Source organism: Vicugna pacos, chromosome 2 (genome assembly GCF_048564905.1).
Source record: "Vicugna pacos chromosome 2, VicPac4, whole genome shotgun sequence".
Classification (NCBI taxonomy): Eukaryota; Metazoa; Chordata; class Mammalia; order Artiodactyla; family Camelidae; genus Vicugna; species Vicugna pacos.
Genome location: NC_132988.1, coordinates 91,955,106 through 91,980,395, shown reverse-complemented (window position 1 = coordinate 91,980,395; position 25,290 = coordinate 91,955,106). Strand labels below are relative to the sequence as shown.

At 41.7% G+C, this 25,290-nt stretch overlaps 1 protein-coding gene across 2 annotated transcripts; it reads left to right on the top strand.

Annotated features, from left to right (window-relative positions):
• The first annotated feature begins 4,800 nt into the window (after nucleotides 1-4,800).
• UCHL1 (ubiquitin C-terminal hydrolase L1) lies at nucleotides 4,801-16,378 on the top strand. 2 transcript variants are annotated; one of them, XM_015244020.3, is made up of 9 exons: nucleotides 4,801-5,154; nucleotides 5,271-5,282; nucleotides 5,736-5,864; nucleotides 8,612-8,762; nucleotides 10,743-10,828; nucleotides 10,913-10,960; nucleotides 11,791-11,857; nucleotides 12,787-12,845; nucleotides 15,965-16,378. In XM_015244020.3, the coding sequence occupies exons 1-9, from the start codon at nucleotides 5,122-5,124 to the stop codon at nucleotides 16,049-16,051; spliced, it is 672 nt and encodes a 223-aa protein (XP_015099506.1). In that variant the 5' UTR covers nucleotides 4,801-5,121; the 3' UTR covers nucleotides 16,052-16,378. The 2 variants fall into 2 exon arrangements, with proteins under 2 accessions (XP_015099506.1, XP_072800796.1); XM_072944695.1 differs by lacking the exons at nucleotides 4,801-5,154; nucleotides 5,271-5,282 and having other exon boundaries at nucleotides 5,320-5,864.
• Nucleotides 16,379-25,290: the final 8,912 nt, after the last annotated feature.

Sequence of the window (25,290 nt, the reverse complement as noted above, 5' to 3'; positions counted from 1 at the left end):
AGCCCTTTCTCTATACCTTAGCAACATAAGGCATTTATCTTTCACTGTGGACAGTGAATGCTGCTAGCTGTCCTGAACACAAGTTGACAGAGAAAAGCTTGATCAAAAAGAATCAGTATTCCCTTGAGTCTAAGATGTACATGCTTTTCATGTTTAAATATTTTGAAAAGAGAGATGTCTTACAACTGATAAATATATTTGATGCTCTGGATTCCCCGCCTCCCCACCCCCCAAAAAAAGAAATGGCTCTTAAATGGATGATTTATCTTGAAACTGATGACATTTAAAAGCCCAGGAAGCATGGTCTATGCTTTATATCTGTCATCTGTCAACCTCACCCTCAATCCAGGTAAGCCTAGTATAGTGCCTGGCATATAGTAGGTACTCAAAAACAATTTTTGTTGAATGAATATATGACTGTATGAATATATAATTATATGTATAAATAATTCAATGAGGACATGTATTCTCCTCCTTCACATTTATCTTTCTTCCTTCAGATATACTTGTGAATACCAGTTAATGAACTGCTTTTAGGAAATAGGAGGAAATTGACTTTACCATGGGAACTAAGTGTGGTAAATTCTTTGCATTGTATATAATTATTATTGTGTTATTTTTAAGTTTAAAATATCTGGATCTCAGAACCTTACTTCTGGGACAATATTTTTGGTAGAAGAATTGCCAAGTCAGTTAAAAAATGTTGAGTAAGTACTCTGTCAATAATGTATGTGCTAATTACGAATTCAAATTCAACTCGTGGACCTCAAAGTGAGCCATGCTTTTCAGAGTGGGGTGATCTGCTCTGGCCCTGGACATTGTGGAAGTCATTTAAGTTCTTTCTTCTCAGTGGCTGATCTTAATATTTATTTCCGGTGATAATGACTAAGGCTGTGAGGCTGGACCTTAGATAGAAGTAGGCAGGAGAGTTGAACATGGATGAGTTTTTAAATCAAATAAAGTTGGGATGAAACCTGGACTCAGACACTGAGTATCTGTGTGAGCTTTAGCAATTTAAACAGTCTCTCTGAGGCCTCAATTATCTGCAAAATCAAGGTAGAAATAGGGGGATCAGAGGATCAGTATGAGGTTTCAGTGGGGATGGCAAATACAAAGTCCTTTGAATAACAAGAAGAGTTAGTGCTCTTTCCTGCCTCATCTCCCTCCCTGGGTAACTGTTTTGACTTCAGGCAGAAATACCCACTTCTCAAAATATTTGAGGAGCATTACATCAGTGCTTGAGTATCTTGCCTTCATAAATATACTGTATACTCTACCCCTTCAATTAGTAAGAGTCTTTTGTCATTAAAGTTTTCCTATCTTTGAGCTCTGTGAATGACTCCTATGACTTTGGCAGACCAATAATACACTTTGCTTAGTATACCTTAGATTTGCCCAAAGATTTAACATCTGTGAAATCACAAATTTGTTGTTCTAATTACATACACATACAAGAACATACAGCTTTTATGATGTGCATTAAAACAAATAATTATTACAAGTTTGTGATTCATCTAAAATCATCTCACATACTACTACTGGTATGCCTGCAGTATACCAGCACAGGAATCCCAGCCCACCCAAGTAGCACGGGATTTAATACAGGGAATTAGATGCTTTCAAAACCACTGGCAGTGCTGGAGGACTAACCCTGGGGCTGAGCCTTCAGGATCACCTTCCATAACACTATAGAACTGATCTACCAATGATATTTGAATATCTATCTCATTAGTCATCAGAATCAGAAGATACTAACTACTATATATAAAACAGATAAACAAAAAGTTTCTACTGTATAGCACAGGGAACTATATGCAACACCTTGTAATGACCTATAATGAAAAAGAATATGAAAATGAATATACATATATATGTATAAATGAATCACTATGCTGTACACCAGAAACGAACACATTGTAAACTGACTATACTTCAATAAAAAAGGAATGCAAAAAAAAAAAAAATCAGCAGAAGGTTGGCTTTTAAAGGGTCCATCTCAAATATTTATTATTGCTAGAAAAATAACACATGATATAAAAATCCTACTCCTGGTGAATCAGAAGTGGCTTCTTTATTTATGAAGGACAACTTACTCACTCATTGATTTTCTTTTTCCTCCTATAATAGGTCTACGTCATGTTTACCTTGCATGTTTAATTGATTTTTAAAAATGTTTTTCCTTGTGATTTTTGTGTATTCATTTTTAATGATTATAAACAAAATGCTGTGACCTGTTTTTCACTTGATATTTTTCCATATTATTACATACTTTTGCAACCACAGAATCAAGAAAAAAGTGACTACAAAGACCAACAGTACTATGATAATTGATGTGCAGAGCTTCACACATATCTCTATCATAATTTTTAACAGCTTTGTTAAGATACACTCACCCATTTTAAGTTTTTTGGTGTATTCATAGAAGTGTACAACCATCACCAAAATCTCTATTAAATTTCATCATTTTACTTTTAACTCATTTTCCTGAATCTCATAATTCTGCCATTTAAATTGCTTATTCTTGCTTGCATGCGTGCACTCTGTCTCTCTGCTCCAATAAAACTGCACGAGACAGGGTTAAAACTGCTGCCAGGTGGCTGCAGGTTGAGATTACTCCATTCAGCAGTACTTTTTTGTTTAAAGGTAGAATAACGTAAATAAGTTATAAGACCACCTTAACTGTAATATCAATTGACACCAACTCAGGCAGCATGAAGAAAGAATAAAACAAGAAGTGTTCTGCCTGTCCATCTAGCTGGTAACCCCAAAAGAAAAGGAGATAAGTTTTGGCAGACATAACTTGCTCTAAATGCAACCATTTTATTTTTCCTAAGAGTTCAGTCCTAGAATTTGGCAATGACTGATATCAAATCTCCTGGCCTACAGTTTCAGCAATACATTCTCCACTCCCCAACTTAAAAAAAAAAAGATCAAGATACAGTTTGTGCATGTCTAGTCTCTGGCATCTTCTTGTAAGCAGTGAGCTGTTTTATTTATTGCTCTGATGCTTCCTGGCACAGTAGGCCTTCAATATACGTATTTGTTGAGTGAATAAATGACTAACTTTAACAAAGATTTCTCAAAGTGTCATCACTACTTCTCTTACTATTTACTTTCGTAATAATTGTCACCTGCTAACTTCTACAGGTCCAACAGGCCTTATCTTAAATGGCACTTCCTTCGGAAAGCCCTCCTGATTCCCTACATAGACTAGCTCCTGAGCTCTACTCCCTCTCACACCACTCACTACTGATAAGAGCTCCATGAGGGAAGTTACTTTGCTCACCTTTGTAACCCCATCACATAGTAGGTGCTTAATCAGCATTTGTTGAAAAAATGAAGTAAACTGGGCTTAATTTGTCTCTGTCTAAAGGCAAGAACTCATTCCATGTAGCCAAGTATTCTTATACTACTATTGACCCATCATGACTTTCAAGTGTTCTTTTTTTTTAAAAGAAACAACTTTACTGAGGCATAATTTACGTACCATAAAATTCACCCATTAAGTTCTTCTTACCTATGTCTTTCCTCTCTCATTTTCCATGTAAAGGTCATTTTTCTGATGGTAAAATGGGAAGCAAATTGAAGAATGTAGTGGAATTTTGGATAGAGAATGGGCTCTTTGAGGCCAATTTAGCTGGCTTTACTTCTCAGTTTTACTTTTTGTTTGTTGGGGGGGAGGTAATTAGGTTTATTTGTTTATTATTTATTTTTATTTAACTGGCGGTACTGGGGATTGAACCCATGACACTTCATGCATACTAAGCATGCCCTCTACCATTGACCTATACCCTCCACCTCAGTTTTACTTTTCAATTGTGATCTTAAAGCAAATTAACCTCTTTAAGCCATGAATTCGGAGCTGTAAATCTGAAGAATTTCTTCATTGGATCCTCTAAGGGTTAAATGAGACGACATGCAGAAAAATCTGATCCACTGTAGAGGTAACAACTCAAAACAAGCAGAACCCCTCCCTTCCCTCGGTCGTCTGTTACCTTGGATCCCCTAAATGGTAGGTCAGTTCTTTCACATCATCATTGTTTTGTTTGGAGTATATGTGAAAAAATACTCAACCTTCTGGCTTCCTTAGTATCCAGCAAGCTCCACTTCGCTCTAAGGTTTAGCTTTCCTGCACTATTCTTACAGATTTTGCTCCACTTTTTAGTCATTCTTAGGCATACGCTATTTGTCTTCACCTTTTGAATATGCTGGTAGAAAAACTCCAAACCCCACCTGAGATCGTCAGAGAACAGCGGCTTCTCTGGTTGCCATTTCCTTTCTTCTTCACTGAGAGCGTTCTCATGCGAACTTAAAATTTTGTTTTTCAAAGCTTTCCATTCTTTTAAAAAAATGCTTTTCCTTTTACAGCCTCTTGCCTTGAAATTTTACCTGTCTTTTCCCTGGATCTGTTTCCTAAAGTCTCTGACAGCCTGCCTTCTCTGTGTGTTGTATTACAGTCACATCCCCCAGGTCTCCACCGTTTCCCCAAGACCAACCAGTTCTTCCCTGGGAGTCACATTACATCAGCATTACTAATACAGTATCTGCTGTATTTCAGACTATGTTTTATTCTAGGCAGTCAATTAAAAACGAACCTCTGCGCTGGTTTGATTTAACATGGAGGATGAATTGTCTAAGGTCAAATGCAAACTGCTGCTGGACTGGGGAGACATATATTTATATTCGTATTAAATATATACCTGTTGAATTTGGGATTTTTCTCCATGCTTCAGAGACCCCCTAAGCTTTCGGGTAATTAGGACGGTCCAAAGCGTGGGTTTCCAGAAACTTCGCAAAAAATTAGACTCCATCAAAAGGACTGCTCCACACATTCAGGGAACACCCACCAACAAAACCCATCTCCACAACCACCAGATTATCTCACCAGCAAGTGAGACTGCAAGGTTTGGGGGCTTGGCTGTACCACTCCGCGCGGCGCATGGGGGGGTTCGTGCCCATTTGGCTGCGACTGACCGTTTCCCCTCGCTTGGTTTTGCCCCTGCTCCCCCCGCGCAGGCACCCACAGTGCGTCAGGCCGGCGCTTTATAGCGGCAGACTGGGCGGCTCCGCTCGCTGTTTTTCCTCTTCTCTGGGTCGTGGTTCCTTTCAAGGTTCGCGAAGATGCAGCTTAAACCGATGGAGATTAACCCCGAGGTGAGCGTCAGGTGCATCGTTATCCGGGGAGCGTGGGGCCGAGGGTCAGCTTCCCTCAGGTAGCTGTATCGCGGAGTGGTTTTATTTTTGTATTTTTCTTTGCATTTGCCTTTCAGATGCTGAACAAAGTGAGTGACGTCTCACGCTGCCTCCATCCCCCTCCCCCGGGAGAGCCGAGGAAAAGGCGCCCACCCGCTCCCGCTGTTTCGCAAGGACAGAGCGGCGCCCTGCGTGGTCGAGAGGCGGTGGGGCTGGGGCGCGGCCGGGGCGCCCCCCCTTTGCCTCTGCATCGGAGGCGGCGGTGACTGCGAAACCAGTTGGGGATGGGATGGAGGAGGCTGCGCCCAGATGCGAGCCCGGGGCCGAGCTCCCGAGGGCGTGGCGCGCGCCCCGCGGACTCGAGTGCCCGGGCGTCGCAGGAGCCACGTGTGGGCTGCGCTTTGTGCTGTGTCATTGCGCCGGCTCGGGTGGGGGGCGGGGGCTCCTCCCAGGCCCGGGTCGGGGCGCGAGGATCCGAGCCCGCCCTGCCTCTCTGCCACTTGCGGGTCTCCGCGCCTGGCCGCCTTGTTTCCTCTCCGCAGGTGCTGACCCGGCTGGGGGTTACCGGCCAGTGGCGCTTCGCGGACGTGCTGGGACTGGAGGAGGAGACTCTGGGCTCGGTGCCAGCGCCTGCCTGCGCCCTGCTGCTGCTCTTTCCCCTCACCGCCCAGGTAGGGCGTGGGGCCTGGGGTGCACAGGCCCTGGACTGTGCGCGCTCCCCCAAACCCGAGTGAGGCTGTGAGGACAGTGTAGGCTCTACTCCCATCCTGGCCTGGGCGCCCAGACCTGGTAAAATTCCCCTGTCCTTGTGGGGGATAGAGGGAGAAACTCGCACTTTCAGGGTATCAACTCACTGGGGGTCCTGTGGTAATAAGAGTTTATTGCCTCCTCGCTCATCCATCGGGGTTAAGCATTGCCTTAAATTTGGAGGAGAAGCAGCATCTCCGTTCTATCATGCCAGTTATCACGAAGACAGTTCATCCTGTTTATGAGTGCAGTTTTCTGAGCCTTCCACTCCAAGGGATGGCTGGTTGTTTTCCTCTAAGGGCTATGACCTGTCATTTTATTGTTTGGTTCTCAAACTCCCACCTTGCTGTAAAAAAAAAGGGGGGGGGGTGGAATGGGCTTGCCTAAACCACAAGAAAGCAATAGGTTCTTAGAGAATAAAAATTCTCTACCTCCACTGCCTGGGTCTTTAGTGGACTCAAGGGTTTCTTCCCACCCCTCCACTCCCCGCAATATGCAGACTTGGTTTTTAGCCTCTCTAATGTGCTTTTCTAAAAAGCTTAATCATTTGTGTATGGTTCCTGTGTGGGAGTCCCCTATCTCTCTTGACCTCTTTCCTCTCTGACCTTGTACAAGTGAAATAGGTGGATATTTAGTCCAGTCTTGGAAATACCTTTTCATTTCCCTTTAGGTGGTCTTCCTCCTATAAATAAATGTGCATGGATATATGTACCTCAAACACTGAGCTTCGAATATAAAAAGGTAGCTGGGATAATCCATCTCTTGGATGCATGGAGTCCCACTAATTATCATGGCATTGCCTACTCCAGTTGCTGTCACTTGAGCCCTGATTTAGGAGTAGTTGAAATTTGCTTTAGCCAAACTTGGGGCATTAGCATATGAGGCATCGTTCCAAATGCAGAGTGAGCTTAACTGAAGCACCATCCTAAGGCTGGGTGTTCTAGAAGCATCCTCAGTAGTTAAGCCCTGTGGGAAGTTCCAGGTGCACCTCCTAGAAAATGGGCTAAGTATTGTGGGTTAAAACACATTAAAGCTATTAGGATAATCCCACCGACCTTTTTTATTGCAAAGCCTTTACTTTAGGTGAAAATGGAGCTGCTAAATAATTGCTAGTCAAATTAGCTTCCCTGTTGGTCAAATCAAACGCAATTTTCTCTCTCTCATGTGAGCCTCTCACAGAGCTTTCTTGTTAGAGGAACCATGATGACTCGGAGGTTTTTGAGCAGAGCACTCAAAGGCAAGGCCTCTGGGAGGCAGTGGTGCACCGTGTTTATCTTGCAAAACCCCACTAGTCTTGTGCTGGATCAAGCTGCTCTTGCTTAGAGAACATTCTAACTTGAATGTTTTGTGTTTGAAAGCACTCGATACTTTGTCCTTTAGCTCCAGTTCAGTCCCTTAGATTTATTGAACACCTGTTCTGAGACACAAGCTAAATACTGAAGCAAATTCAAAGAATGGTTGAGGTTTATAGGTTGACTTCCAAACGAGCTTATGTTAGCATAGAAAGCATCTAATTTTGTCTAAGAGAATATTATGAAATCCTAAATGAACTACTTCTAAAACATTTTAAGCAGTCATGAAATATGCAGAGAAGTGTCTCCAGGCAAGAGCTCAAATAGCTCTAAAGGATGATGCTATCCCATTATAAAAAGTTAAACCTTAGAAAAGAGAAAACCTTTGTTGATGAGTAACTCAATTCAGGGGTCCAGTGGGTGGGTATATGATGCTGAAACTTTACCTCCTGGTTAGAGTTTAAGTTGATCTTGTGGAACAAGAGAGCTTATTCCTCGAGTGGTACCACAGACACAGGCTTAAACTTCAGTTCCACATACAGTGATGAAAGGTTCTCGAATTGGAGATGTATGTACTTCAGGGGTTCTGTCTGATTTATACTGATTATAAGAAATTGGTGTTTCTATAGCATCAGCACCCTGCCTTTAACTGAGAAGTCATGCCTCTAAGGTTTTTAAAACTGTTAGTGAAAGGGCCACACAAGTCCACTAAATTACAGAGAGCTAATGATGCTTTGAGCAAAACTACCTCTGTTCTCGAACTGTATATTTGGCAGAAACAAACAAGTCACATCTTCCTCTTGTAGGATGAGGAGTTTTTGTGAAGTCACAGCCCAGCACCCTGGACCAGTTGTCTTTCCTTTCTAAAGACGGATGAGGGAATAGTTAATTTCTTTAAATTGCTCCTTTCTGTAGTTAAGTCTTGTTTTGTTTTTGAAGACACGGATACTTGGACAGGATAGAAGAACAGCGAGCTGTAAACTAGCTGATGTTCTTGTGTGTTCAGTTGACCAACGCTTGATTGGAATGTCTGTGAAAAATAGCCATTGTTAGTGTGAAAGGAAGAAAATAATGAACTTGACTGTTTTTCTGACTTAGGACATCATCCATTTCCAGCTAAAAGGTTGCAGTGGTGTCTAGACAGAGCCTTGGGTGATATCCAGGGCCGTCCCTGCACTGCAGCATCAGTGTGCAGTCTCAGAGCCTCTCGGAACCCCGCGGGCTGGCGTGGGTGTAGGAGGCAGACAGGCCACTCCCTGGGCACTGGCCAGCCCCTAGAACCCCACTTGTGTTTCCATTTAGGTGCTGGAACTCACTGTGCTGCCATCTGTTCTTTGCATTTTCATTTTGAGATATACAAATGTTTTTTACACTCACAGCATGAGAACTTCAGGAAAAAACAGATTGAAGAACTGAAGGGACAGGAAGTCAGCCCTAAGGTGTACTTCATGAAGCAGACCATTGGGAACTCCTGTGGCACCATCGGGCTTATCCATGCAGTGGCCAATAATCAGGACAAACTGGAGTTTGGTGAGTGTGGGTTTTGAAACCAGTCATCCTCTGGTTGACCTCTGGTTAAGTGTAATGCTTCCTTCCAGCACCCCTAAAGGGCTATTCAGTATAGTCGTGGCCTTAAATTTTTTTGAAACCTACTCACGCAGATAGAATCAGTGGGTGAATTCTCATTGTTCCTCTCTCTTGAAGAAAGGAAACTCAATTTTCCAAGAAGCGGGGTGTGGCGTCCTCTACCTGGGCAGGCAGAGCAGGTGATAACGCAGTTGTGCGCTGCTCCCTGCCTGGGTTCTTCCATGTGCAGACAGCAGCCTTCATGTTCTCATGTGCTCCTGTTTTATTCTCAGCAATTCTGAAGGATTAGAGATGATGTTGAGCCATAAAATATCTGCTCTTAGGACCTGTCTTTATGGCACTGTGTCTCATAAGCAATAGGAGAACCGAAGTGGCCTAGAGCAGCCGGACCTAGCGGGAGAGTTTCTGCAGGGAGGCGTAGCAGCCTGCTGAATCCCCAAGAGATCCAGCTGTGAACAGAGGCGGGCCAGGGGTTTTAGCTCACCTCCAGTGGGTGCTGTGGGGGGTACAGAAGAGACGAGTCTCAGCCATTAAGTTGTCAGAAGCACAGTTAATAGCACCGAAATGTGTTAAATACATGGCCTTGTGTGTGATTTAGGCCATGGATCAACAAATTTTCTTAAAAGGCCAGCGGGTAAACCTTTTAGGCTTGGAGGGCCGTATGGTCTTTACCCTCGTAGTACAAAAGCAGCCATAGACAAGATGTAAAGCGAGAGATATCGCTTCATCCCAATAAAACTTTATTTACGAAAATCGGTGGCAGTAGCTTGCCAACTCCTGATTTAGGCAATGGATGGGGGTGGCTGAGTATTGAATAACTTCAGCTAACAGTCCATGTAGGGCTTGTAGCAGGTCAAATGCTCTTTAAAACACACACAGACGCGCACACACATAAGGGAAGTGTGGCCAAGGCTCTACTTGTGGTACACTTTTGAAATATAAAAAAAAAAAAAGAGGCTTGTCTGGCCATAAAAATCCTGATCTAGAAGTTGCTTTTCCAAGTATTGATTCGACTGAGTCATATTAAAAAATTGTAGCTTGATTCTTTTTATTTCTTCTGTATTGAGTATCATGTTTAGGATACTTGTTCCTAAGTCACAGAGTACTGTAACTCTCGTAAACACGGTCATGAGGGTGCCGAAGACTTCATCTGAGTCATAACCCTCCTCGTAAAGTTAAGAGGATTCCTATAACTTCCAGATTTTGAATTTAGGGCTGAAAGTTCAAATTGAGGCCTATTAAAATGCAAGTTGCTCTTGCCTTAGCTAGGTATTCAGTATCTCCTAGACTCATCCACCCAGAGCAGTGACTAAATGCTGGTGCCAGCCATCAACCGGGCAGTTGTGTCTAGGCCAGACTGTTAGCTCTTTGCATGTCTATTTAAGATCTTTAGGTTAATGACTGCTGGATAACCATATTACTAAGATCGTATTTTCTAGTCTGAAATAAAAAAAATCTTGGTTTGTGAACTGTTACTGGATTAGAATGCTACTATTACATCATGTATGTAGTGAACATTAATTGTGCATTGCTAGGTGCTGCTGATAACAGCAGTAGACAAAAGTGCCTGCCTTTATGGCACCAAAAATCTCAAAATATGTGTCACAAGTGGGTAAGTGCTGTAGCCGAGTTGGTCAGGGATTTGAGAGACGAGGGTACAGTGGGAGGCGAAGGGGTCGGCTGGCAGGAAGCAGATGGGAGGAAGAGCTTGGCACTGGAGGAACAGAGAGTTCTCTGGCTTGGGTGCAGTGAGAAGGGAGTGGTTGGAAGAAGAGGCCAGGGAAGGACAGACAGCTTATCCACACTCTAGGAGTCCGTGGTAAAAATTCAGGTCGTCAAACGTCAGATGCGATGGCTTAGGTCAGCAATAAATGTGTATCCATTTGCATCACACCTATACTAATAAATGCTTTTTTTTTTAAGAGGATGGGTCAGTTCTGAAACAGTTTCTTTCTGAAACGGAGAAGTTGTCCCCTGAAGACAGAGCAAAATGCTTTGAAAAGAATGAGGTAGGAAGAGAACTTCTAAAACATTGATTTTTTTTTTTTCAATAACTCTGGAGGTTTTTGTGCTAATTACTCTCCTTTCTGCAGGCTATCCAGGCAGCTCATGATGCTGTGGCACAGGAGGGCCAGTGTCGGGTAAATACATGTCAGAGCCAGGCTGCCCGTGTGTCACCTGTGTTTCCCCTGAACTGTGTTCAAGAGTCTCTCATGGAATCCAGCAAATACTTTCACCCAAGGCCGAGTAACGCTAGAAAATTTTGCCAGAATAATTGCCTTGACCAGACCTGGTCGTTAAAATGGCTCATCAAAATATTTAATTGGTGGTTCACACAGCTTGAGTAAATTCAAGCTGATGGTGTTTTATTTAGATCCAAATGAGTCTAATAGAGTAACATCCCTCTTCATAATGGAACATTTCAAGTACTCTCCTCATGGATTGTTGGAGAGTAAGATATACCAGTAAGGACTAACATTTTCTGGACAACTTAAATGTACCATTAATCTGAACAGAGCCTTCACGTCAGCTGTTAGATTTAAGCCGGTGACAGTGCTTATGCAAGTGCAGTTGGCTCTGCGGCTTTCTGGTCTCGACCTTGTGTGAGGTGCTTATGCTCCCTAAGCCTTAATTTCTCCAGTAAAAAGCAAGCCATAGAGTTCTGAGAGTTACAGAATATCTTCCTTCATGGTCTTAGAATAGGGACTATTATATAGGAAACAAATATTAGCAATGATTTAAAAAACAGGCAAGTCACTTCAAGCATATTCCACTTAGAGAATTTATTTTTAACTAAGTTCCGCTTATAAAAAAGATACTGCAAAATATGTGTATCGAACCAGCAGGTTGTAGACCTTAAACTTACACAATATTATGTCCCTTACATCCTAATAAAGCAAAAAAAATTTTAAATGCAGTGTATAATACAGTGAAAAATAGTCATTTTCAACAACATGTCTTGACTCTTCAGGTAGATGACAAAGTGAACTTTCACTTCATTCTGTTTAACAACGTGGATGGCCACCTCTATGAACTTGGTACGTTTCATTCCAGTTTTAGAATCTAATATAGCTGCATGCATTCTCTTAGACATAATTCCTCTTACAGTATTGGTGTGTGACTTTATGGTGGCGCTTAGTAGGTCTTTGTTTATAAAGCCAGAACAGCAGTGTATTCTCGTGGGGCCGCTAACCCCTTATCGTACCTGGAGCACCTCCCTCAGGCAGCTGACCTGTGGAATGAATAATCTTAGTCACAAACCAGTAAAGAGAATTGATCAGCAAGTTCAAGGTGTACGTGTTCAGGTTTTCTCTTTCCACCTTCTGCTGTAGCATCACCAGTACAGGGTTTCTGCCATCATCCTTTTCAGACAAGGAATACTTTGGGGAAAAGATAAATGCCTGAACATGACCTGGCTGTGTAAAAAGAATTTGGACGTGTTGGAGTAATTTCTATTAGCTGGTGTGTGGCAACAAGAAGGATCATCCATCTTTGTATTAAGAAGAATCATCTGCTTTGTATTAATGGAGAAAGGCAGCTGTGTTGTCTCAAGGAAAGATATTACCTATGGGCAAGTGAGGGCAAAGAAAACTTGGGGCCAGTTAGCAGTCATTGCGGGGCAAATGAAATCTCAAGGATCCCTTTTCCTTGCCTCCACCTTCCCTGTACGTCAGACACTGCATCTGACTTTTGCTCTGTGGTCTTTCCCAAGATGGGCACCAGCCCTTCTATTAGGGTAGTTAGCTTGGGCTGATACGGTCTTGGTGCTTATACACTAGAATTGCCTGGGATGGATATTTAGGAACACTTGAACCTCATTTCCAGCCTGTTGTTTCATAACCAGCCTTCCCTGTGTGGGAATGTCAGTGGTATTTGGAAGAATCTAAAACTTCCCTTTAAGGTGGACAAGCACGGTAGCCAGCTAACGTGCAGAGAAAACTGGCATGCTTCTCTTTTTTTGTTCTAGATGGACGGATGCCTTTTCCAGTGAATCATGGCACCAGTTCTGAGGACTCACTGCTGCAGGTAATCTTTGGAATCCATTTCCACCAAGGCCCACATTTCTTCAGCCAAATTGTCTATTCTAAAGTGCAAACCTTTTTCGGTACGGCTGGCACCAATCATCTGGGTTAAGAGCAGTCTTTTTAGGGCATAAAGATCATCTTAGTAATTCTATCTACCTTATCTTACAGCAGATGGTTTTAGGCAGGGTCCTTTACAGCAGCCCTGAATAATCTGCATGTGCTGTCTTTAGGTCACACTTAAAATGAGCCTGAAAGCCATTGTTTACTTCTTTGTGGGATTAAGGTGACCATTGTCCTCTTGGCTAATTACATCATAGCCAGTGACTCAGACTCAGAGAACAGCAACCCGAGCCTATCCAATTCCCTTTCTGACTGCTGGATGTGGGTCAGTCTTGTAGGATACTGTGGATTCTGGTTGGGCAGTTAACTTCATGAGATTTTTCTTCCCACGTGATCCACTGTTACAGGTCAAGGGAAGCAAATTCAGAACATGCCTGACAAGAACTTTAAGATCTCGGGTCACTGAGTAACCATCCTGCTACAAGTGACTGCAGAAACCTCTTTAAGTAAAATACTAGTCCTCTTTACCCTAAAAACAAATCTCTAGAGTTGAATCAATTTGCTGTTATAAAGGAAAATTCTTCACTGTGATAAAATAAAAAATGGTGTTGATATAACTGCTTCATTTGTCATAACAGCTACATTTTTTTTACACACGTCCTGTGTGCAGACCAGGGGTTGGCAAACTTTTTCTGCAAAGAGCCAGGAAATATTTTAGTTAGGTTTTGTGTAGCATATGGGCTCTGTTGCAAGTATTCAGTTCTGCTGTGACAGCTCCAGAGTAGCCCATGGGCAATGTCTCAGTGAAAGTGTATGGCTGTATTCCACTAAAACTTTGTTCACAAAAGTAGGCAGCAGGCTAGATTTGGCTCACAGACTGCAGTTTGCTGACTCTGTGCTGGATGCTAAGAGGTAGTTAATTATTACTCACATTTTACAGATGAGGAAACTGAGGTGCAGAGGTAAGTGATGCCAAGGTCAATGACAAACTGTAGATCCATGGTTCAAATCTGGACAGTCTGTCTCTAGAGTCTGCTCTTACCACTGCACAATACTACCTGTCTTTATAATAGACCTGTTTTGGAAACATCATAGACATGATGACCTCAAGGTGCGAGTGGACCAGATTATGCTCTCTAGGAGGGAGGGTCACTTTCTCTAGTCTGCTGTCAGATACACCTGAGATCAATTAATGAGAATAGTGGGGGTGGGGATTTGCAGGAGAGTCAGGATTTACTTACAGGAGAGAGAACAGAGGCAGAACTTCTGGTTATGACCTATTTGGAGAAAAAGACTTCTACAAAAGCTTCTAAGGTGCATATTAACTCATATCTAACAGTATACTAATAATACAGGCACACCTGAGAGATATCGTGGGTTGGGTTCCAGACCACCACAATAAAGCAAATATCACAATAAAGAGAGAATTTTGGGATGTTTTGGTTTCCCAGTGCATATAGAAGTTATAGTTACACTATACTGTAGTCTATTAAGCATTATGTCTAAAAAAAAAGTACATTCCTTAATTAAAAATACTGTTAAAAATGCTGACCATCATCTGAGCCTTCAGTGAGTCAGTTTTTTTGCAATAGTAACATCAAAGATCACTGATACACAGGTCATCATAACAAACATAATAAAAGTTTGAAATATTGTGAGAATTACCCAAATGTGACATAGAGACAAGAAGTAAGCAAATGCTATCAGAAAAATGGTTCCAGTAGACTTGGTCCATGCAGGATTGCCACAAACCTTCAGTGCAGCACGATAAAGTGAAGGGCAGTAACATGAGGTCTGACTGCTCCGTAACGTGCTCCGAGCAGGGCGCCTAAAACTGTGTGTCAGTAGAATTTGAGGTGTGGGAAGGTAAAACCTTTTTGTTAAAAAAAAAAAACCTAATTAGAATCTTATTTACAATTAGCTGAATATAAACCAGCATCTTAATTAGTGAAAATTCTTATCCTAAGTAAGGCTGGTTCTATATGGTTAGAGATGTTTTAGGTTGACAAAACTATATCCTGAATTAACTATTAACTGGTGAGAAAATACATAAACTTAACCCAAGCATCTTAAACTTGAGTGAATCAGGTCACTGGCTGTTGTCTGTGTAGCGAATGGCTGTTGTCTTTAGAGGCACACCCTTAGTATTAATCTGCACCGTGGGTCCTAAAGCAGAGTGGATCTGGGGCAGGCAGGTTTGGAATATCAATATATTAAAAATTCTGATAGAATGAAATATGTAGATGTTACTCTAGATCCTCTATAGTTTTTCTGAGTGGTTCCAAAGCAGGAACAAAACTGGTGTGGTTGATGCTTTTTAAGGACCAAAACTCACTATTGAGTTGATTGTTAGACCTTGGGAGCTGATGTTCCATGACTGTTCTTTGTCACAGTATCCACTATCTTCTTAAAGGTCTTACATTTAATATTGTTGATGGGACTGTCTTTCCACTGGACTTTTTACAAATTGGACACAGTGATGGATATTCTGATCGCAAGGCAGTTAAACCCTAGAATTTGGCAAATAACATAGGGATCAATTTTCTAGTGCCAGTCTTTGTAATCTGAGCCCTTAGAATTAGTAACACATGTCATTCCTTGAGTTTATAAGAATCCATCACTTATCTGTACTGGAATACCAGCTATTTAAATTTTAAGTCTGTTGTGTAAAATGTTTACTTGGAAAAAAAATGTCTCTGAAAATTTGTTAGAATTTTTCCCTTATGGCAGAGAAATCAATCTTCGGTCTTTGGATTTCAGGGAAAGAGCACCAAAAGAGCAGTTTTCTTGTCAAAACCAGGCACAGGTGGCGGAAGCAGAGAGCGTTTGGTAGAAGTAATAAAGGAATCAAAGTTTCTGAGGCCAGATCTGTGATGTGGGTCCCTGTCTTTCCCATCACTTGATTTTTTCCCCCCTCTTGCCTCAAATTTAATGGGAGGTTTAAAGTCCGTCAGGGTGAACTTTGGGCATTAGCAGGCCTTAGTGATACTATCCCCTGGAAGCTTTCATTTCGAGCTGTTGCTGTTCAAACATGAATTGATTGACGTTTCTCCTTCTCAGGACGCCGCCAAGGTCTGCAGAGAATTCACTGAGCGTGAGCAAGGGGAAGTCCGCTTCTCTGCTGTGGCCCTCTGCAAGGCAGCCTAATGCCCCGTGGAGGGGACTGGCTCTCTCCCTGCGTCCCTTCATCGTGAAAGTATACCCCTACCTGCGCGGTCCAGAAGCTTCAGTCCTCCCAGAGCACAGCTCTCCTCCTTCCGTTCTGCAGATAAGCGCCTGCCCTCAGCCACACCCACGCGCTCAGCTGTCATTGAGCAGTTTGGTGTCAGCCTCAGACGGCGAAGCGAGCCCCTCGTGTGTGTCGTACCTCAGTATCTAACGCTTTAATGGCTCCTTTGGTTTGTGTCTGTAAGTTAGGGCCTTGGATGTGGTCTAATTGTTCTTAAAAGGAATAAAACTTTTCTGCTGATAAGAGATGAGCCTAAACTTTTCATTTTTTCTTTTACCTTCCTCTGCCCTCTCCAGTATATCCCAAGTTATTTTCGTAGTAATTATATATATCTTCTACATAAGAACTCACACAGCACAGGTAAGAAAATTACATTAAAATATCAGTTAACTATGTCTCTAGACTTTTTCCTATATGTTTGTTACTGTGCATAACTGTAGATGGTTTAAAAAATTAAACAGACAATTTTTGGAATAATTTATTTTTATTGAAATATAGTTGACAATACAATGTTAGTTTCAGATGGACAACAGTGATTTGACGTTTAAATATGTTATGAAATGATACAATAAGCCTAGTAACCATCTGTCCCTTTAGTTATTACAGTATTGTTGACCATATTCCTTACGCTGTAAGAATAATTTTAGATATACAGAAAAATTAAGAAGATACTATAGAGTTCCCATATACCCCCCATCCATTTCCCCGGTAGCATCTTGCATTAGTATGATACATTTGTTACAACTGATAATACTATTGACTGAAGTCCAATCCTTATTCAGATTTCCTTGGTTTTCACTTAATGTCTTTTTCCTTTTGTGGGGTCCCATCCAGGATACACCTTAGGCTCCTCTTGGCTAAGACAGTTTCTGAGACTTTTGATAACTTTGACAGTTTCAAGGAGTACTGATCCAGTATTTTGTAGGATGCCCCTTTCTTGGGATTTGCCTAATGTTTTTCTCATAAGTAGATCAGGGTTATGAGTTGTGAGGGGAGGAAGATCACAGTGGTAAGGTGCTAGTCTCATCTCATCACATCAAGGGTACATGCTCTCCACAAGCCTTATCATGGTTAATGCTAACCTTGGTCACCTGGCTAGGTCGTGTTAGGTTTCTCCACAGTGACGTTACTTCCCCCCCTCCCGCCCCCTACCATACTGGAAGGAAGTCCATGCGTAGCCAATCCTATAGGAGTAGGGAGTTGAATTACATTCCATCTTGAAGGTGGAGTATCTATATAAATTCTTTGGAATTCTTTTGAAAGGCAGATATTTGTCTCTTATCCTCTATTTAATCATTTATATCAGTATGAACTCATGGATATTTTATACTCTGAGTTACGATCCAGTACTACATTTTGTTACTGAAATTGTTCCAGCTTTGGCCCTTGAGAGCTATTTCAGTTGGCTCCTGTGTCCCTTTGACATACCCCAACCAATGTGGGGTTTTGCTTTTTTTTTCCTCCAGGATTTCTTTGCAGAATTAAAAAAAGTCATTTGTTAAACCTTACTATTTTATAGATAAGGATACACTAATATGTAATGCAAAGGCTTGCATTTGTTCTCAACAATTGATACTTGAATATAACAGGTCTAATTGCTTAGAGTTGAAGCCAAGGAGGTGCAATTTCAGTTCTAACTTGGTGTGTGACTGCCATACAGTCACCTAGGAGATTGCCTTAGGGGAAAGTGATATGTGATATCATATAGTATTTGTCATTCTCTATCTTATTTCACTTAGCATAATGCCCTCCAAGTCCGTCCATGTTGCTTCCAATGACAAAACTGCAGTGTTATCACTGAGTAGTATTCCATTGTATGTATATGCCACAACTTCTTCATCCATTCAACTGCTGATGATCAGTTAGGTTGCTTCCATACCTTGGCAGTTGTAAATAATGCTGCTGTGAGCATTGAGGTGCATGTTATCTTTTTGAATTAGTTTTTTTTTTTTTTTGGCTATATACCCAGGAGTAGAATTGCTGGGTCAAATGGTAGTTCTATTTTTAGTTTTTTGAGAAATCTGCATACTGCTTTTCACAGTGGCTGCAACAATTTACATTCCCACCAACGGTGTACGAGGGTTCCCTTTTCTCCACATCCTAGCCAACATTTGTTTTTGGTGTTCTTTTTGATAATGGCCATTCCAACAGGTGTGAGGTGATAGTTCACTGTGGTTTTGATTTGCATTTCTCTGATAATTAGCGATGTTGAGCATCTTTTCTTTTGCTTGTTGGCCATCAGCATGTCCCCTTGGGAAAAATGTCTATTCAGTTCTGCCCATTTTTTAATTGGGTTGTTTTTTTGATGTTGAGTTGTATGAGCTGTTTGTATACGTTGGATATTAATCCTTTATCAGTTATATCATTTGCAAATATTTTCTGCCATTCAGAAGGCTTTTTTATTTTGTTGATGTTTTCCTTTGCTGTGCTAAAGCGTTTAGGTTTAATTAGGTCTCATTTCTTTATTTTTGGTTTTATTTTCTTTGCTTAAGGAGATGGAGCCAAAAAATTGCTGTGATTTTTGTCAAAGAGTGTTCTTGTGTTTTTCTCTAGCAGTTTTATAGTATCTGGCCTTACACTTAGGTCTTTAATCCATTTTGAGTTAATTTTTGTACATGGTGTTAGAGAATGTGATAGAGATGTCTGTGTAGTGCTTTCAACAGGCAAAGCCACCCGATGCTAAGTATCCCTCCTTTTTAACTAACACCCAAAATGTCCAGTTGAGGAATATTTAAGTTACACATCTATTCAGTATCATACGGTCTGTCTTAAGGACCCAAGAACATGAAAAAAATGTTCATGCATGAAACTAGTGAAAGAGTTTTGTAAACTGTGTGCATATGTGTTTAGAAAAGACAGGACCATAATAGCTAAATGTTTACTATATTCGAAGTTAAACTTAGTCATCATGTGAGATTGGTATTATCCCCATTTTGCAGATAGAAAACTAAGGCACAGGGAAGCTTAAGCAACTTGCCCAAGGTTACCGGGCTAATAAAGGATGTTGTGGACATCAAACCCAAGCGGAGTGGCTCTGAGAGCCCACAATATTAATGATCATTGCTGGGCAGAGGTGGACCTAACTTCAGGTGAATGATAGTTAAGCTTTAGGGCCCCACACTTGAATGACCCCTTGCAATATCCTGGCTTGTGTGTCCCTGTGAAATTCACAATTTCTTAACCTGGGTCTGCTTCTGTTTCTGCGTGTTGAGATTATGGGTGATTTAACTTTATACCTTCATCTTCCAAGCTTTCTAAAATTGCATATTACTTTTATTAAAAAAAAACTTAAGTTTTTCTCTGGAACTGCTGTGAATGAATTAACTGAATGAATTCTGTAATGAGGTGCTGCTGGTTAATTTAGCATACCTCCCAAGTTTCTTCAATTTATAACTGAAGTCAGTGCAACTTACTTAGTCTTCTGTCTTCTAGGGGCTTCATTACAAAGCTACGTTAGAACTTTAAATAATCATCTTTCGGTTCTCCAAAGCCTCCACTTACTTGAAACATGTTCAGTTTCTTCCACGCCCTGCCCTGGTAAATAATGACTTGACATCCTGGCCTGGGAGTTGCTTTCTGTGTCCTTTGAATGATGTGATGTTATTAACTATTTGTGTTATAGCAGTGAGCTGTTCACCTGTTTGATTCTTGACCCAGCTTGGCATCCACTAAGGAACAAGGTGCTGCTTGGTGGAGCAGTGAACCGTGGGCTGCTGTGGATGCTGGTGTGGTCGGGCAGTCTGGTGCAATCGTGTAGAATGGGGCCGACAGGACCGCTCCCAGGACTGTGAGCTGAATTAAGCCACATAGAGCTCAGCACATCGTGAGCACACTTTCGAGCATTTCTATTAATGTGACGTAAACCATTATAGGAGCTGAATGTATGTATTTGAATATTTATGAACAAAGGAGAAAGAAGCAGAGAAATCTCAGCAAATGAAGTAGTTAAGTTCTCTGTTAGTGTGAAATACCTGGATTTGGACAATTTAAACCACTTGATAGTTTCCTTCATGTTAATATCCTTAACCTGATTCAAAATCAGATTTTATAATTGTCTTCCTACTCTTCGGAATCAGACGCTTTCCATAGTGTTAACCGTTCTTTAAAAATAGGCTTTTAATTTTTAAAAAATCTTACCTTAGTACATTTGTCACAATGAATGAATTAACGTTGATACTTTATTATTAATTTAAATTCCTACTGTGTTTCTTTAGTTTTCACCAAATGTCCTTTCTTGTTCCAGAATCCCGTCTAGGATACCATATGGCATATAGTTGTCATGTCTCCCTAGGCTCTTCCTGGCCGTGTTTTACTGAACTAAAACCAATGATGCTGACTTAGGGTGCTGCTTTGGCTCTTGTCAATTCCTCTCGTCCATGGTCTCCTGGGGCTGCGCCAGGCAGCATAGCTTTGTGGTTGAGAGCTGAGGTTTGTGCCATCAGCTCCACCCCGTACCAGATGGGTGCCTTGGCCGTCTTAACTCTTCCAAAGCCCCGATTTCTTCATCTGTAAAGTGGGTTCAGTATCTGCCTCATAGGGTTGTGAAAGCACAGGAGAATACATGTGGAGTCCTTGGGGTGTGCTAAACACAGTAAATGCTATAGCTTTCATTTTTGACACCACCTATCTTCTCTGCATCCATCTCTCCTTTTAAATATCCAGTGTTTGGGCATTAAGTCCAATATGAATGGCACCTGAATTCCCTATTTTACATTCAAACACCCTGAACAGTAGGAAGACAAAAGCTTTATTTAAAACTATACTTACTGTTTCCAGTAGGTGGCAGCAAAGGAAAACTTCTGGCAACTTCAGAGCTCAGTAGGTTTGAACAAAAGTTGAGCCAGGAGAGAGAAACCAGTAGCTTTTGGTGACTAGCTCTTCTGGGCAAGATGGAGAAGTGTGACACAGCCTGGGCCTTCATTTTGGCCCATTGTTTTGGACTGGACTAACCAGTCCTGGTATAGATTGGCTAAAGCAGCCTGACTTGCTTTTTGGGCTATCCATAGTTTTGCCCAGGTTCTGTGTATTTTGTCATAAAAATAAATAGAAATAAGCAGTATTAATTTCAAATCACAGATTCATCAAGTAAATGCTTTCTCTTCTGATGTTGAATTAGATATTATCCCAAATACAAATGATTTGATAATTCTAGAATCAATTCTACATCTAGTAGAACCTGGCTTTCAACATCTTAGCATTCGATACTAGTGGAATTAATGGTATGATCCTGACTCGTTGGAGCTTTACGAAAATATTTTTCTCTTCAGTTAAATAATAGTAACTTTCTTTTCAAGTAGTTCCATATAGATGGATTTGACCTTTCTATTCAGAGAACTGGGTCTGGACCAGCATTGACACTAAGTAGTTGAGTGATATTAACTAACTCCCTTTTCCTTTCCTGGCCTCAGTTTTCCTCATTTTTAAAATAAAATAATTAAACAGACTCAGAGCTCACAGACGTGCCTTCATCCTGTGAGTTTCTATACCACAGGCCCCACCATTCGCCAGCCCGGCTTCAGGAGGTGCACACTGCAGACCTCTGGCCCTCAGCTCTTCAGACCCATGGCCCCTTTACTATCCTAAATGAGAGCTCATAACTAATAGAAGAAATCAATTTAAAGAATGTTTCCACATGTACATGATCAGGCGTTACCACGTGAGAAGATGTAAAGGGAGGTGAGGCTTGTACTTAGACAGCAAATCATGAAGACAGAGGTGGCAACGTGGCAGATGGAAGCCGGGGCGGCACATGGACAGTTCAGATGTCATGAGCAGCCTTGGTGTCTGTCATGCGATTTTCCCTTTTCCCCAGATGGTGAAAATCTTGGTAAAGTCCCAAACAAAATAATTACATTCTTCCCTTGACTTACCCATTAATTGTACTTATGGAAACTTCAGTGCAAACACTATGCAAAAAAATAGGTTCAGACAATTGTACCCAGATTTTGCACTGACATGAATGCCTAGAGCTGTGTTTGAAAGCTGTGTAACTAGCAGCACAATTTTCATCACGTGAGGCTGTCTTCTCACAACCTGGCTCCGGACAGTGCGTGCCAGTGGAACCTACCCCGCATCATTACCACAACAAAATATTTGCCAACAAATTTCCAGAACATCCATTAGGGCTTGGTACCACCGCCCCTGAGGATCACTTAGCCACACTGGAGAATCTTTCCTAAGTAACTTGTTGCAGGCAGAATTTCAGAATGGCCTCTGAGAGTCCCAGCCCATTGTGTGTAAACACCTTCCCCCCGGCACTTGATCAAACACTAATCTGGATGCTGCTCTAAAGGGAGTTTGCAGATGTGATTAAGGTCCCAAATAAACTGGCATTAAAATAGATTATCTTCAGTTAGCCTGACCTAGCCCTTAGAAAGGAGCAGGCTTTTCTTGGCAAAAGAATGTGGGCCACCTCTAGGAGGTGAGAGTGGACCCCACTGACAGCAGGAAAACGAGAATCTAAGTTCTAGAGCCTTGAGGAGCTGAATTTGGCCAACGACCTGAATGCACCTGGAAGCAGAATCTTCCGCAGAGCCTCCAGGAAGAATCACAGCCAGCACCGTGATCCAACCTAGCAAGACCCCCTGTGAGACAGGCCGGTCAGGCCATGCTGGGCTTCTGACCTACAGCACCACGCGCGCTAAGAAATCAGTACTGATTGCAGCCTCTAAGTTTGTGGTATTTTATTATGCAGCAGAAGGAAACACAGACAATTTAATAAGGCAACATGACATGTGAGTCACTGGATTTCCTTGATGGCCCTCTCTAAACCATCCCTTCACTGCCCCCACCACCCACCCCACATCTCTGAGGATGAGGTTGTGAAGAATACGCTGATATTCCAGGAACTGACAGCCCTCCCTTAGATTCCATGTCCTCCCTGGGGATGGGGGGTGAGGTCCCTCAGCTCCTGGCCCAGCTGGAAGCCCAAGTTTGCCTCAGGGACACATTCATAAGTCTGCCATGCTTGTCACCAGGAGGCACCTGCTTGATGAAACTAACAGCAAAGGTGACGTGTAGCCTTAATCACTTACTGCAATCTGACGTCACGTCTCACTGCTACAGAAGGTCACAGCAATCCAAATTGGACGTGTAGAATAAAAAAAAAATAATGTCCTTAAGATGTATGGTACTGAAAATCCCTATTTTGTGTGCAGTGGAGTATTCCAGGCCTTCAAGTACCACCTGCGTCTGCTTCTCTCTGGGGCTAGTCTTTCTGTGGCTCCTTCTGTCACTTCTCCCCCGCATCCTGCTCAGTTGGAATGGAGGTGGAAATGCCACCAACAGAGCCACTTCACTCATTCTGGAAGTTTCCCTTTTTTATTCCTTTTGAAAACATGGAAGCCACCTTTGAGGGCTTTGCAATAATTATTATTTTAACATTTAAAACCCATAAAATCTTTGAAATTAAGAATAACAGTTGGCTCAGAGACAAGACCTAGTTTGTTTGTTTGTTTGTTTGTTTACCTCTGCGCCTTTATTTGCTTCTGTGGGATGCTGTGGGCCCAGGTCCTTTCTTTAAAGATACATGCTGACAGTAGAGGTCATAAGTTCCTTATTATTTGTGTAAAGTCGACTCACTTCATGAATTTTCTGTGGCGGTCTCTTCTGATAGTCTTGAGTCATCACAAAAGTGGCCCTCAAATATATATATATATATTTCTCTCTCCCTCCCTCCTTCTCTTTCTTTTTCTTTCTTTCTTCCTTTCTTTTTCTTTCTTTTTTTTCTTTCTCTTTCTCTTTTTCTTTCTTTCTTTCTTTCTTTTCTTTCTTTCTTTCTCTTTCTTTCTTTCCTTCTCTTTCTTTCCTCCTTATGCTATACCCTTTATTTTTCAAACTTTTAAAATCACAGCATGCATTTTATATGAATTTTCTTCCTAATCTTTCCCTCTGATTACATTTATTCCCAATTCCCTTAACGACTTTATTAAAGTGTAGTTTATGAACCATACAATTCACCCACTGTAAGTATGCAATTCTATTATTTTAGTAAATGGAGTTGTAAAATCGTGCACACAAATCCAGGTTTAGAACATTTCCTTCATCCCCCAAAGTTTCTTATGTCTGTTTACAGTTAATCCCCGCTCCTACACCAGCCCCAGGTAACAACTGAGCTGCTTTTTGTCTCTGCAAATGTGCTATTTCTGGACATTTCTTACAAACAGAAGCATACAAATATAGTTGTATTTGGCTTCTTTCAGTTAGCATAAATTCCTTCATATTGTAGAATGTAACAATCATTCTGCCCTTTTTATTGCCGAATAATATTCCATGGTATGAAAATACCTCATCTTGTTTATCTGTTCATCAGTTGATAGACATTGGGGTTGTTTGTGGTTTGGGACTATCATGAAGAATGCTGCTCTGAGCAGCCATACACATGTGCTTATGTGGTTGTGTTTTCATTTCTTGGGGGTGGGCTCCCAGAGTGGAATTGCTGGGGCACACCATACATTTAAAGTGTACAGATGGCCTCCAACACCGGGTAACAGTCCTTCTCAACAAGTACATACTACTCAGAAAGTATGGTAGGAAATCAACTTTGTAATATGTATCAAAAGACTTATAAATATGTAACATCTGATTAGGTAACTCAAATTCTTAGAAATAATCAAAGGTCCATGTGAAGATTTTTGTAGTTCAGGTATTGTTCTGAACAATCTAGTAAAAAAGAGAAATGATGTAACTAACAGTAAGGGAAAGACTTCACAAAGAGCTGTATAACCCCAAGTAGACAAAAATCTCTGGGTGGACAGGCAGGAGACAGACAGTAAGCAGCAAACATATGAGTAAAGTGCCTGGTGTGACAGAAGGGGAAGAAAGCTGTGGAAAAAAGAAAGAAGAAATCAGCAGAGCCAGGTAAGGAGGTGGAGGAGAGGCCTGTGGATAATGGAAAGGTCAAGGTCAATCTGGAATGTGTTGATGGGGGCCAGTCAAGGTCAATCTCATTGAGAAGATGACTCAGCAAAACGGAGGCATCTGGAGAAGAGGATTCCCCAGGGAGGGAAGAGCCAGGGTGGGGAGGGTAGGAGTGAATGACGGGAGAAGAGTTCCAGCTGAGAGCAGAGGGCCACAGGTGGGGGGAGGGGGCAGGTCATATGCGACCTTGGAGGCCACTGTGAGGACTTCGGTTTTATTCTTTGTGAGATGATTGATG

What these genes read in the sequence shown, in the direction of transcription:
- UCHL1 (XM_072944695.1), top strand. Translation starts at nt 5,478, where the DNA reads ATGGGATGGAGGAGGCTGCGCCCAGATGCGAGCCCGGGGCCGAGCTCC. An exon ending in TCTTTCCCCTCACCGCCCAG is followed by an intron (nt 5,865 to 8,611) that starts GTAGGGCGTGGG and finishes TTACACTCACAG; the next exon opens with CATGAGAACTTCAGGAAAAA. An exon ending in CTGAGGACTCACTGCTGCAG is followed by an intron (nt 12,846 to 15,964) that starts GTAATCTTTGGA and finishes TCTCCTTCTCAG; the next exon opens with GACGCCGCCAAGGTCTGCAG.